At 32.1% G+C, this 14,495-nt stretch overlaps 1 protein-coding gene across 2 annotated transcripts in view; it reads left to right on the top strand.

The window, feature by feature from the left end:
- Positions 1-14,495, top strand: part of Hmr (Hybrid male rescue) — a 53,256-nt gene that overhangs the window by 2,914 nt on the left and 35,847 nt on the right. Inside the window, exon 1 of one of the 2 annotated variants that reach the window (XM_075299006.1) lies at positions 6,298-6,460. The exons of the other annotated variant lie outside the window; for it this stretch is intronic. Within the exon in view, the coding sequence (XP_075155121.1) occupies positions 6,449-6,460 (12 nt within the window). The 5' untranslated portion in view covers positions 6,298-6,448. Of the gene's footprint in view, positions 1-6,297; positions 6,461-14,495 lie in introns of those variants that run through there. 2 annotated transcript variants of the gene reach the window in all.

The raw sequence follows: 14,495 nt of genomic DNA, 5'->3' as shown, positions 1-14,495 counted from the left end.
ATAGTTTGACAAAATTTTCTATAGAAATGAAAACTTGACAAAATTTTCTATAGAAATAAAATTTTGACAAAATTTTCTATAGAAATAAAAACTTGACAAAATTGTCTATAGAAATAAAATGTTGACAAAATTTTCTATGGAAGTAAAATGTTGACAAAATTTTTTACAAAATTTTCTATAAAAATAAAATTTTGACAAAACTTTCTATGGAAATAAAATTTTGACAAACATTTCTATAGAAATAAACGTTTGACAAAACTTTCTATAGAAATGAAATTTTGACACAACTTTCTATAGTAATAAAATTTGACAAAATTTTCTATGGAAATAGAGTTTTGGTAGATTATTTTTGGCGATATGGACCAATTTTTGTGTAATAAGTCATCGGCTATATATAACTAAAGACCGATATTGACCAATTTTTACATGGCTGTTAGAGGCCATATATTGACAAAATGTACCAAATTTCAACCGCATCGGTTGACTTTTGCTATATATAATTATGGACCGATATGGACCAATTTTTGCATGGTTGTTAGATACCATATACTAACACCATGTACCAAATTTCAACTGGATCGGATGAATTTCGCTCCTCCAAGAGGCTCCTGAGGTCAAATCTGGGGATCGGTTTATATGGGAGCTATATATAATTATGAACCGATATGGACCAATTTTTGCATGGTTGTTAGAGACTAAATACTAACACCACGTACTAAATTTCAATTGGATCGGATGAATTTTGCTCCTCCAAGAGGCTCCGGAGTTCAAATCTGGGGATCGGTTTATATGGGAGCTATATATAATTATGAACCGATATGGACCAATTTTTGCATGGTTGTTAGAGGCCGTATACTAACATCAGGTACCAATTTTGCCCCTCCAAGAGGCTCCGGAGGTCAAATCTGGGGATCGGTTTATATGGGGGCTATATATAATTATGGACCGAAATGGACCAATTTTTGCATGGTTGTTAGAGACCGTATACTAACATCAGGTACCACATTTCAACCGGATCGGATGAATTTTTCCCCTCCAAGAGGCTCCGGAGATCAAATCTGGGGATCGGTTTATATGGGGGCTATATATAATTATGGACCGACATGGACCAATTTTTGCATGGGTGTTAGAGACCGTATACTAAGACCACGTACTAAATTTCAACCGGATCGGATGAATTTTACTCCTCCAAGAGGCTCCGGAGGTCAAATATGGGGATCGGTTCATATGGGAGCTATATATAATTATGGACCGATATGGTCCAATTTTTGCATGGTTGTTAGAGGCCGTATACTAACATCAGGTACCAAATTTCAACCGGAGCGGATGAATTTTGCTGCTCCGGGAGGCTCCCCAAGCCAAATTTGGGGATCGGTTTATATGGGGGCTATACGTAAACGTGGTCCGATATGGCCGATTTTCAATACCATCCGACCTACATCAATAACAACTATTTGTGCCAAGTTTCAAGTCGATAGCTTGTTTCGTTCGGAAGTTAGCGTGATTTCCACAGACGGACGGACAGACGGACGGACATGCTTACATCGACTCAGAATTTCACCACGACCCAGAATATATATACTTTATGGGGTCTTAGAGCAATATTTCGATGTGTTACAAACGGAATGACAAAGTTAATATACCCCCATCCTATGGTGGAGGGTATAACAAATTAAAAAATCACTCATTTGCAGAGGAAAAAGTGCCATCTACAGTGTGCAGACAAACTACAGCACTGGTCTATGACCAGAGAATGAAGCCGCCGAGTCGCGCCGCTGATTTCAGTCGCCGCCGACCATTTTTTGCCAGTCGACGCCGCCGCCGAATATGTCAACTAATCTCGACTCAAATTAAGCCGCCAATTAATCAAAAATATCGATTTAAATCAGAAAAATATAATAATAATTGTAGTATTTTTGCCAAAATGTTGAACCTTCCACCCACAATTAATCAATTTCAAACTGCTATAATATTTTTGCAAATATTTAGCTCAGAAAATTTTAACTAAATGTAAATTTGATTGTAAGATTGGTTATACAACTAATCTCATTACCATTCGAATAACTTCAAATTGATTTCATAATGGATGATTGTGCCCCGCCGAATGGACAAATTTATATCGGCTTAGCCGTCAAGCCGCCGCCGCCAGAGGTAAAACTTTAATGTCAGCCGCCGCCGACAAAAATGGGTCGGCTTCATTCTCTGTCTATGACATTAGTATATTTACGTTATTGTCAACATGTTGCCGGCCAATATCAAATTATTGTATGCAGATTTTTATGAGATGTTAGTACAAATACTCTCAATATACAGCCAGTTTTGTTGCTATGAGAAACACTGAGATAAATTCTATTAAACACGTACTTTTTATGTGGTTAGGGAATAATAACACAGACCAAGAAGATATAAAGACATCGTTTGATAATTCACAATGATTTTGTTTATTTGCATTGCGCAGTCATTCCACTGTCAAGTGACTCAATTTCTTTTTGGAAAACGAGATTAGCCGTACAAATCGGTCAATTTGCATTTATTTTACAATATTTGGTGTTACATCAAGAGAACAAAGGAAAGAAAACAAAAATAAAGAAAAATTAAAAAGTCACTCATTTGCAGACGAAAAAGTGCCATCTACGATGTGCAGACAAACTTAAAATTCACTTAAAATGTCTATACCTTCTTTAGACTATGAGAATAATCTTGATCAGATGATACAGTGACTACCAGAATAACTTTGTCATTTCGTTTTTAACACATTACTTTACTTTAGACCAATGTATTATTCTCAATCGTGGTGAAAAACTGAGTCGATCTAGCGATGTATGTACGTCTGTGGAAATTATTCTAACGAATCAAGCTATCGGCTTGAAACTCGGCACATATAGTTGGTACTGATGTATGTTGGATGGTATTGCAAATGGATTTAGGTATAACTCCATAAAAGCCGAGATCCCCAGATATGCTTTATGGAGTTTCTTGGAAAAGCAACCGACCCGGTTGAAATTTGGTACGTCATGTTAATCTATGCCCTCTAACAAACATGCAAAAATTAGTCCATATCTGTATACATATATATATATATATATATATATATATATATATATATATATATATATATATATATATATATATATATATATATATATATATATATATATATATATATATATATATATATATATATATATATATATATATATATATATATATATATATATATATATATATATATATATATATATATATATATATATATATATATATATATATATATATAAAGGGTGATTCTTTTGAGGTTAGGATTTTCATGCATTAGTATTTGACAGATCACGTGGTATTTCAGACATGGTGTCAAAGAGAAAGATGCTCAGTATGCTTTGACATTTCATCATGAATAGACTTACGATCTGCCACAACGTCGAATTTTCAGTGAATGGGCCCTAGAAAAGTTGGCAGAAAATCCGCTTTTTTATCGACAAATTTTGTTCAGCGATGAGGCTCATTTCTGGTTGAATGGCTACGTAAATAAGCAAAATTGCCGCATTTGGAGTGAAGCGCAACCAGAAGCCGTTCAAGAACTGCCCATGCATCCCGAAAAATGCACTGTTTGGTGTGGTTTGTACGCTGGTGGAATCATTGGACCGTATTTTTTCAAAGATGCTGTTGGACGCAACGTTACGGTGAATGGCGATCGCTATCGTTCGATGCTAACAAACTTTTTGTTGCCAAAAATGGAAGAACTGAACTTGGTTGACATGTGGTTTCAACAAGATGGCGCTACATGCCACACAGCTCGCGATTCTATGGCCATTTTGAGGGAAAACTTCGGAGAACAATTCATATCAAGAAATGGACCGGTAAGTTGGCCACCAAGATCATGCGATTTGACGCCTTTAGACTATTTTTTGTGAGGCTACGTCAAGTCTAAAGTCTACAGAAATAAGCCAGCAACTATTCCAGCTTTGGAAGACAACATTTCCGAAGAAATTCGGGCTATTCCGGCCGAAATGCTCGAAAAAGTTGCCCAAAATTGGACTTTCCGAATGGACCACCTAAGACGCAGCCGCGGTCAACATTTAAATGAAATTATCTTCAAAAAGTAAATGTCATGGACCAATCTAACGTTTCAAATAAAGAACCGATGAGATTTTGCAAATTTTATGCGTTTTTTTTTAAAAAAAAGTTATCAAGCTCGTAACAAATCACCCTTTATATATATATATATATATATATATATATATATATATATATATATATATATATATATATATATATATATATATATATATATATATATATATATATATATATATATATATATATATATATATATATATATATATATATATATATATATATATATATATATATATATAAATATTGCCTCCATATAAACCTATCTCCATATTTGCTTTACGGAGCCTTCCGGAAGTACAAATTTCAAAAATTGAAATTATGTACGCGATCTTTATATATCCCTTCTAAAAACCATGCAAAAAATGGTTCATATCGGTCTTTAATTATATATAGTCCCCGTATAAACCATTCCTCTAATTTGATCTTCAGAGCCTCTTGAAGGAGCAAATTTAATCCGATCCGGTTTGGAGGGCTCAAAATCACTCGTTATGGAATTACAGAAATATGGCTACTCTACATTACAACCATAGACCAAGAAAATATAGAGATACCTTCCTTGGTCTGTGATTACAACTTCATCAAAGATAATTGAGTATAACAAGATTAAGCATTGTGCTCTTATAAAGAGAAAACAAATGTCAAGGTGTAGAGGGCTATGAGAAAAAAAATTGTTATATTTGTCAATTTTTTCCAAAGCAGCTCTGCCCAGGAATAAATTTAAACGGCAATATTCACATAAAACCATAATGAATATTCGCTTTAATGTACACATACGTTTTATTTTAATTTTCTACAATCGTTTTAGTATTGCTTTTGTGGGATTTTATTCAGAAATTTATGAAAAACACAAATATTATATTTTCCGACGCAAACGGCAGTACATTTGAGAGACACGTCGACGCAATCTTCATGATATTTTGTTGGCAGAGTCCTCTGGTGCTTCAGTTTTGCTATGACAAGACTGCATCTTCTTCTCAATTATCTTTGACTTCATTCATTTCGTTATAAGGCCGGTACTAAATTCGGGTGTCATAAATAAAAATCAAACAAGTTCAAGGTCGCTTTTCTTTTCGTGAATTTTAAAGATTAATTGGTTCAATATCTCTTTTAATTGTTTTTTTATTCAAATAACATTTTAATAAAAAAGAAACATTCTTAACATTTTTTCTGTGTAATATATCACACGTCTCACTAATATTTTCCCTTTTCGGAGATGTCTGCTATTCAGAAAGTCAACTGAATTGATCAATGTCAGTGAAAATAATTTTGAAGTATGGTAAGCGATATGGTAACACTATGAATGTAAGAAAGTAGGAAATACAAGAGGAAGAAAATGGCTCTTCTGCAAAGAAAGCAAATGTCAACCGCATAGATGTCGCTCTATGACCGCAGCGTTTTGGTATCACCGGCCGAAGCGCTGCTTTGATAAATTTGCTGTAAAAGCATCGGCAGTTATAATTTAAAATTGTCTGCCAAACATTTAATAAAATGAAGACATTCATAAAAAAGAACTTTTGTTATTACAAAGTAGGTTCTAAATCTTTTTTTTTTTAAGTTTCGTAAAGCCGGCAGGGATCAGCAATGGATGACGCCAACGCAAACTGTATGATATTTAAGAGAAACGCCCACAAAAATTGCATGACTTTAGAGAATTTTTACATACGCAGTCATGACTGGCGCATTTTCACTTCACAGTTTCGTTCTCTTCTATTTTCAACTCTCTGTAAATTATATGGCGGATGTAGGCACATCTCATATAAAAAACAACGCATATATGAACGTTTAGTAAACACAACATATCTTCTTTTTATTGTGAATTCTCTGTGTGCTTTCTCTGTGTTTTCTTATATCCGTTTCAAGTCCATTTTGCCCAAATATATGCATCAGTTTTCCACCTTTCCAATTAGAGCGTAATGTAGTGCTGCCATATTTTCTATTAGGTCGAAAGAGGGAAACTCAATATTTGCCTAAAAGTATGCAGTAGTTTTCAAATACATATCAATCATAGTGTTCTTTTGTCTCTTTCCTTTGCTCTGACTTTGTAGCTCTGCTTAGCGAGAATTGGTTGCTTGTAAACATGTTGCAGCATCATTGTTGATTTTCCGTATGTTCATCTCTTCGCTTTTCCTCGTTGGCAAACAGTATGTTTCAGGTGCCCGAGCGGTTAGTACTATGAATTTCAGTGATGCGCTTAGAGTTTACGTAGTGTCGTATATTATATAGTATATCAAATTTGAAACAACAGAGAACATCGTTGATATTTAGTGAAATTGGAAACAAAATAATTGCCGTAAAATAGGAGTATTTTAAAATGCCGGACAATGTAAGTACAATGCTTATAATAATATGTAGTGGTTGGTAGATTTATTGAAAGTATTTCGATGGTCTGCTGGCGAATGCAAAACACAAAACATAACAGACAATAACAAAGTGTTATACACTAACAGTACGTCAAGTACAAGAGAGCAAGAATAATCAAAGAAATAACGATGAGCAAAAATGAGAGCATTCGACTTTCGAGAACATACCTAAGGGAACATTCGATTTACGGGGGAGTAAACCAAAACCGAACATTCACATTATGAACGAATGTTTGTTATATTTACTACGCCTGCAATAAAGAGAGGAAATAATTGATAATCAAACAGTTCATTGTAGTAATCATATTTTTAATTGAAGATCTGTCCAATTAGCTCCTAAGACCATCAAAGTAAAAATTAACATTTATTAAAATTTTGAACATTCGGACGAACATCAGTTTCTAATTTTTGTCAACATTTTATAATAAAATACATTTGTTCTATTGATATAGAAAATTATAACATATCCTAAAAACTATGTTCGAAATCATATGGCAATGCTGGTTTGAATCAATTTAAATCATTAGGAGCAAATAGAATCTAATCAATGAGAGACAGACTTGTGCTTTGAAGTCAGAGTTGCCAGGTTAGAGGTTTCCCCACCAACTTAAGGATTTTTGCACTTTTAGAGTCATTTTTAGGAGTACTTTTGTTTGTTTTTGTACCTAAAGGTCAGTATTAAGTTGACATTATAACGCTAAAATAGCCATTTTTCAATTTTCTTTAATAATTAATTTGAAAGAAAATATACTTTTTGTTGCTTTGGATCATTCCCCATCAAGCTATAATAAAATTTGCCAAATAAGTTATACATTATTCTGCTTTTATATTTTTATTTTATTTTTTATATAAGGGGCTGAACTCGAAATCCTTTATATACATTTTATTAATTAATTTGATTTCAAACCTGATTTTTAAATTGATATACATCAAACATCTGCAACGAATACACAAACAGTTACTTCAAGCACGCGCCCCATAATTTAAGTTATAACTTCATAGTGCACTTCTCAAACGAGTAAAATATAAACCTTGCGAATGGTAAGACAGAACAAATAGAAGCCAATAAAGCAAACACCAAAAAATGTCCTGTTGTATTCGAATGTAATCGGAATTCCAATCTATAAATGTATCGATACAAATTTTTTTCTCAAAATTAGGAAAACTATTTTTTACTAGTTACATACCTAAAATATTTTAGGAGGTTTTGAAAAAATCTAAAATAATTTGGTTAGGTTCAAAAATGTCAAGATGTAGAGGGCTATGAGAAGAAATTGATTTTCTTTTTCAATGTCTACTCTGCGCAAATCGAAATCTTGGTTTTATTGCAGGCCGCAATTTTTAAATTTTTAATGGATTCCTACCGAATAACCTATTTCTTTTTATAGAAACTTCTGAAACATTTTTAGGAATTTTAATGTAATTTAGGAAAGCTTCCCAATTTGCGGAAAAGAGCCAGAAAAATACTGGCCGAAAATATCTTCTTTTTAAATTTTCAAGTATTCTTATTCATCATTAATCCAGATATTAAGTTAATCAAAATTAGAATTCTATGGTTTGTAGGTTAGGTTAGGTTAGGTGGCAACCCGATGTATCAGGCTCACATAGACTATTCAGTCCATTGTGATATGTATGTATGTTTTCAGTCTTCGCATTACTGTTTATCTTCAGCTTAAAATCTAAGCTGAGGATTTGGTATAAGATAAAATAAACGATTGGGAACATTTCTATGGAAACTTCACATTCAAATCCCCAATTTTATTTTATTTTATTCGTTTAGTGTTACCACCCCACAAGAGAAAGAGGGTGGAATTTTTGGCCCATCAACATCTACAATTTTAGATGTGACTGTAGGTATAGGCATAGTGGCAGCCCGATATTTCAGGAAAAAAGTGAACCCTATATTTCACTAAAAGCAATTTAACTTTTTTTAGTTCATGGATTTATTATGTGTGGGGAATGTTTAATTTACTCTAATAATTTTTTGCGAACATTAGTTAAATGATATAAAAACCGGGAAAAAAAGTTATACACAATAGAAGCCTAAAGATTTGCTAAATTACTTATAACAAAATAGTTGAGTATTTTTTAAATTTTACTCAATGATGCCAATTTGATGCTTTTAGCACCAAATTTAGTGCTTTTTGATTTCAAAAGCACCAAATTGCCTTTTTGGTGCCTTTTCAAAAAAAGCACCAACTTGGTGCTTTTTGCCATTTTCATTTAGTGATTTTGGTGTTTTTTTTATTTTTTTATTTTGAACAGTATTAAGTTTAATTGGTACAAAAATTAGGATTAGACTTTCAGGAGCTTAAGAAACTCAACTTTATTGCCAAATATAGAATTTGATTGTTATGAAAGTGGTATTGATTATTTTTAATTAATATTGTATTGAGAGTCTAGCGACGAGTGCTGAATTTGGAACTTAATAAAGATGTCATTAAAAACGTTTGTATTAAATTCACAAAAGCACGCACAACTGAAATAAGCAATAGACTCCTTCCATATATTAATATTTTGAAAGTCGAAAGACATTACTGATCAAACTGAATTGGATGAAAGCATTAAAACTGATCAAGGGATATACTTGAATAGCGGTTCATAACTTCATAAAATTACAAATTCAATACACAAACGTTCTATAATACATCTTCGGAAGTTTTTTTTTTTAGTAGAGCATTTAATTTTAGATTTCGGTTGGAAGTGGTATGTTAGAATTTATAATATATTTTTGGAGCGTTTTGGCCTTGGGGAGTTGGCAACACTGATTATACTACAAATGGGCCTATCTTGAACTTCGTATGGCATTAAAGACATTCTTCCAGTTTTGAACTCCAATTTTTTCTACAAACGACAAAATTTTCTTTAATAAGTGAAAAAAGTATGTCCAATTAATGAATGAATTTACCGAAAAATATTTACTTATTTTTGTGATATCGGCGTGATGTCAGCGTTTGTAATACTGTTTAGTTACAATTTTCTAAAAATAATCTAAATTAACCAAAATGTTTCTTCCTGGTGGGTTCATTGTTTTTTTCAGTGGATTGTGAGAAGTGAATGTAAATAAACGACCCTTTTCCAATTGATTGTTCTAATTTTCATCAGATCTGATTATTTCGCTTTGTGATGCAACTAATGCTATGCTTTCTTTCATGAAAGTGTATTTTCGAGAGAAATGTTTTATTAATTAATTACCATATTAATAATAATTTTGATCATTTTTGAACTTGTATCCTTAGATATAAGTAAAACTGGGTGATTTTAATGACATGAACTAAGAATAAGAACAAAGTTTTATACAATTACTAAATTCGAAATTCGTTTATTTTCTAAATTAAATTGTGTTCAAATTCTTTTCCTTCGAAATATGACAATGTTTTAAACTGCTGCAAAAAAAAATATTTAAAATGCAATTAATAAAAATTATCTAAAACAAATATACATTATTTTTATTTACAAGAACATTCCGATTGGGGATTTTTTGGGGATAAACTCTAGAATTTTTTTGGCTTGGCTATCGAAAAAATCTGGCAACCGTGAATACACATGCTGACACAGAGCAGAGAGAGAAATTCATTCGTTTATGTCTTCCATAATGCAACGCTTACTCTCCGCATGGCCCTACCAGATCGTGAAGCGGTAGACGACGAAAGCCCATACTGGGTCTCGTATGAAGTTGTTGGTATAACAAATAACATATGGTGGTTGATTTTGGATTAGGGTACTTTGAGATATACCAACAACAAAGTTTGAGTTTTTGTGGGTAGTTGGTTGTATACATGACAAAGCAAATGTTGATGGCAACATATTGCAGGTCAACATAAAATTCTTTTTTTGTGCGGTATTTTGTTGTTGTTGAAGGCGTCTTCAATCACATATGTATATGCAACTCTGATGATTTCTTTTATGCTATACACTGAAAGAAAATCTAGTATATACATATAATCATTTATTAGAAAACGCTCCTCAACATCTTATTTCGGCGAGTATGTTATGTTTGGCGTGAAAATAAAATTTTTGCGAAAGAAAGATTCAATGTTCCTCGTGGAAAAGTAGTATTATGCTCATGAAACCTTTTTGGGGTGATAATTTTCCTTCCATGAGTGCATATATAATATGAGATATACTTATATAAAACCAGATGTAATTCTATACATGACACGATCTAGCATCAGATCTAACTACTACTACACTAAAAACAGTGAACCCTATATTTTACTAAAGCCGATTTAATTCCATATTAGTTCATAGAATTATAACCGAACGACCTTCCACATTGCAGTGAAACCTCTTAGAGAAGCTTTGAATCACTCAGAAATGTCACCAGCATTACTGAGATGGGATAATCCACGGCTGATAAACTTTTTGGTGTTTGGTCGAAACTGGGTTTGAACCCACGATCCTGTGTATGCAAGGCGGGCATGCTAATAAATTGCACCACGGTGGCTCCCTAGCGTTTGTAATACTGTTTAGTTGAAATTTTCTAAAAATAATCTAAATTTTATAAAATTAACAAAAAATTTTCTTCCTCGTATGTTCAATGTTTTTTTCAGTGTCCAGGGCACTAATTGATTTCCCTTTTAGTTCATAAAAATTATTATCTTTTAGTTAAAATTTCTCCAATATGAGAAATTTCCTTCATTTTAATAATTTCTTGTGTACGCTAATTAAATAAATAATTTCTTGTGTACGCTAAAATAATTTCTTGTGTACACTGATTAAATTAACTGAAAGGGGAATATTATACAAAAACACATCATAAAGAGTTACTAAGATCGTATTTCCCACAAAATAGTTCATAATTTGTAAATTTTATATGTTGCAATTTTGTATTCCAATTTTTTCCTTCAAACTAATAAATTTTCTTTAACAAGTGAAAAAATTAATTAAGTTTAATATTTTTTTTTTAATTTCTTGAAAAATACTTATTTTTATGATATCGGCGTTTGTTATACAGTTTAGCTAGCATTTTTCAAAATAACCTACATTCCCCTTTCTGGTGTGTTCACTTTAGAGTGTACGACATGATTTATATAATTATGATTTGTAGCCAATGAATTATTCCTTTACTTTTGTTTTTTTGGTAAAATGCTTCATTACATTATTCTTATTTTACAATCTCAAAAAATGGAGTACAATTCGGGATTCGGTTATTTTCTCCCTAAACAGTTTACTTTTCTCAGTGTGTAAAAATAATGCAGGTATCAGGCTCACTTAGACTATTCAGTCCATTGTGATACCACATTGGTGAACTTCTCTCTTATCACTGAGTGCTGTGTTAAGATCAATGACAAAGGACCTCTTTTTTATAGCCGAGTCCGAATGGCGTTCCACATTGCATTGAAACCATTTAGAGAAGCTTTGAAACACTCAGAAATGTCACCAGCATTACTGAGGTGGGATAATCCACCGCTGAAAAACTGTTTGGTGTTCGGTCGAAGCAGGAATCGAACTCTCGACCTTGTGTATGCAAGGCGGGCATGCTAACCATTGCTCCACGGTGACTCACAAAGAGCATCTGTTTATCAGTAATATATCTACGTTCTAAATCAAGTATAAGGGCTGTTTTCTTTTAGCACTGGATACCCTAAGCCGTGAAGGACTAAAAGAAAACAGAGTATTCGTTTATCCAGGACATCTCCAAAAATATGCAACACTGCCATCAGCTGTTCAAAAACAATCACAGAAAAGAAGTTAAATCTTGCATTTTTAATGTATGAAATGCTCCAATTAGTAATAAATATTTACTGCTGCGATTATTTATGACACTATACCACTTTGAATTTCATATTTTTCGATAAATTAGTCACAATAAAGTGCTATTGTGAATCGATGAAGCGTCACTTTCTCAAAACACAATCTGGCAACATCGGCGCGACTTGCACTGGTGAGATGTTCTGGATAGAACACCAGTGCAACGATGTTCTGGATAGCCCATACAAATGTTGTATCCAGTGCAAAAAGAAAACAGCCCTATAATTAAATATATGCATAGGTCGATATTTATGAATTTAAATATGGCAACTATATCGTGTTTATAGTTGTTTCCCAACTATAAACACATATATATCTGTTTTCCTTACACTAAAAACTGTACGTCTTTGGGGTATTGATTCGATTCTCTTGCTCTTTTTACAGAATACGTCAACCAAATAGTTTTTGACTTATAAAAATATGTATATCTCTTTCATCCCACGAACGCCTATTCAGACTTCGCTCATTTTGTCTCTGTTGCACTTACGGAATTTTGCAGAATTGAAGAACGAGTATTTATTTTTGGGGACTAGTAAACATGTTGCGGAAACATTTTCTTCATTTGCCAGTTTTTATCTCTTCATGTTTCCCCGTCAAATATGTTTAGTAGATAGTGAAAAGAGTAGGATGCCAGGAAGTGCTTCATCTTTTAAAATTGCACAGAAAGAAATCCGTGATAAACTTATCTTTATGACAAAAAAATATTTAGATTTAGTTTGTCTCAAAAATTGTATTAACTAAATGCAAGTAAAAATTCAATGACGTATAAATAGTTCAATGCAAACTTAAGCAGAAAATTTTTCATACACTTCTCAAAAATACTAGGAGTGGTTAAAATGGTAACGACATGGCGCCTAAGATTTTTTCTTTATTTTTAGTTCAGTTTTTCTTTTCGAGAGGATGTATTTTGAAATAAATAAATAAATCAAATGGTACTTAAAAATCCAAAAGCTCACAAAATTGTCGTTAATTTAACTAATCTTAAAAAAATATGAAATATAATTTAGTTTAATTTTCGCACGTGATATTTCATTTCTCCTAAACATAGTTTATTTTTTTCTCTGTATATTGGCCATACCATACCAATAGAAACAAGTTACATATTCACCCTTATTCCTGAAGTCGCCCTTGCTCTCGCCTTCGCTTTTTGTCGTCTGTCGCGTTTAAGTCGCCTCGTCATTCATTTGTTATTCCTGTAGAAAGGCAACGGCGTTGATCAATCAAATCCCAATAAAAAAACAATTAAAAAAATAATTGATATTTGTTACGTTTCCAATTAAAATATTAATTGATTCAATCAATTTGTTAATCAATTCGGAAATAATTTTCAATTACAAACGTGATTGAAAAATTTTCCGTTTCCAATTACACATGTGATTGATCCAATCACCTGTGTGATTGAATTTGAATAATTTTGAACAATGGAAAGAGCGAAAAGAGAACAAGGGTATTTATTCAACAATATATGATGGGGGATCAGTTTGTGGAAGTAACTCGTACACACAAAAAAAAAATTTTCTGATTCAATCACGAAATTAATTGATGCAATTAATTTTTAATTGAAATGTTTTCAATCACAGAAATGATAGTATCAATTAAAAAAAATTAATTGAAGGTCAATTAAAAAGTTCATTGATCCAATTAAAAAATTAATTGGTACTACTATTTTAGTGATTGATTTTTGTTTCAATTAAAAAAATTTGTTGAATCAATTAAATTTTTAATTGAATATTTTTTAAAACTCAATTACAATTTTAATTGGAAAAATTTTTGTGAAATTTTTTTGTGTGTAATGAACGGTTGGGTTTTTGTTTTTCGCGTAAATTGAAAAACATGATTGGCGACATTCTGTCTACTGCATTCAAAATGTGTGCATAAATATTTTAAACGCAACAACAAATAAATAAATAAATAAAATGTGCAACAACAAATGGCCACGTGGTAAAGGTTTGAAAAAATATACGACAGACGCATTTGAAATTACCTGTGTTTGTGTTTTGTGGTATTGTAAAAATGAAAAACAATCTACGTTTATTGAAGGTAAGAAATTGTGAAATAAGAATACCATTTTCCTTGAAGCCTGTTTACATTAAACGGACTAAAATAATATATTTTTTATTAATTTCTTTTAGTGACCAATTTTATTTCGTGAAATTGACCAATCAATCCCATCAACTCCATCATTTTATCAAAGATATAAGAATATGTTTGCAATCAAAAGTTGATTACCGTATTGATCTTTTA

This window comes from Haematobia irritans, chromosome 3 (genome assembly GCF_050003625.1).
Source record: "Haematobia irritans isolate KBUSLIRL chromosome 3, ASM5000362v1, whole genome shotgun sequence".
NCBI classification, from domain to species: domain Eukaryota; kingdom Metazoa; phylum Arthropoda; class Insecta; order Diptera; family Muscidae; genus Haematobia; species Haematobia irritans.
Note: the sequence above shows the minus strand (reverse complement) of the source record. Positions and strands in the feature narration are given on the sequence as shown.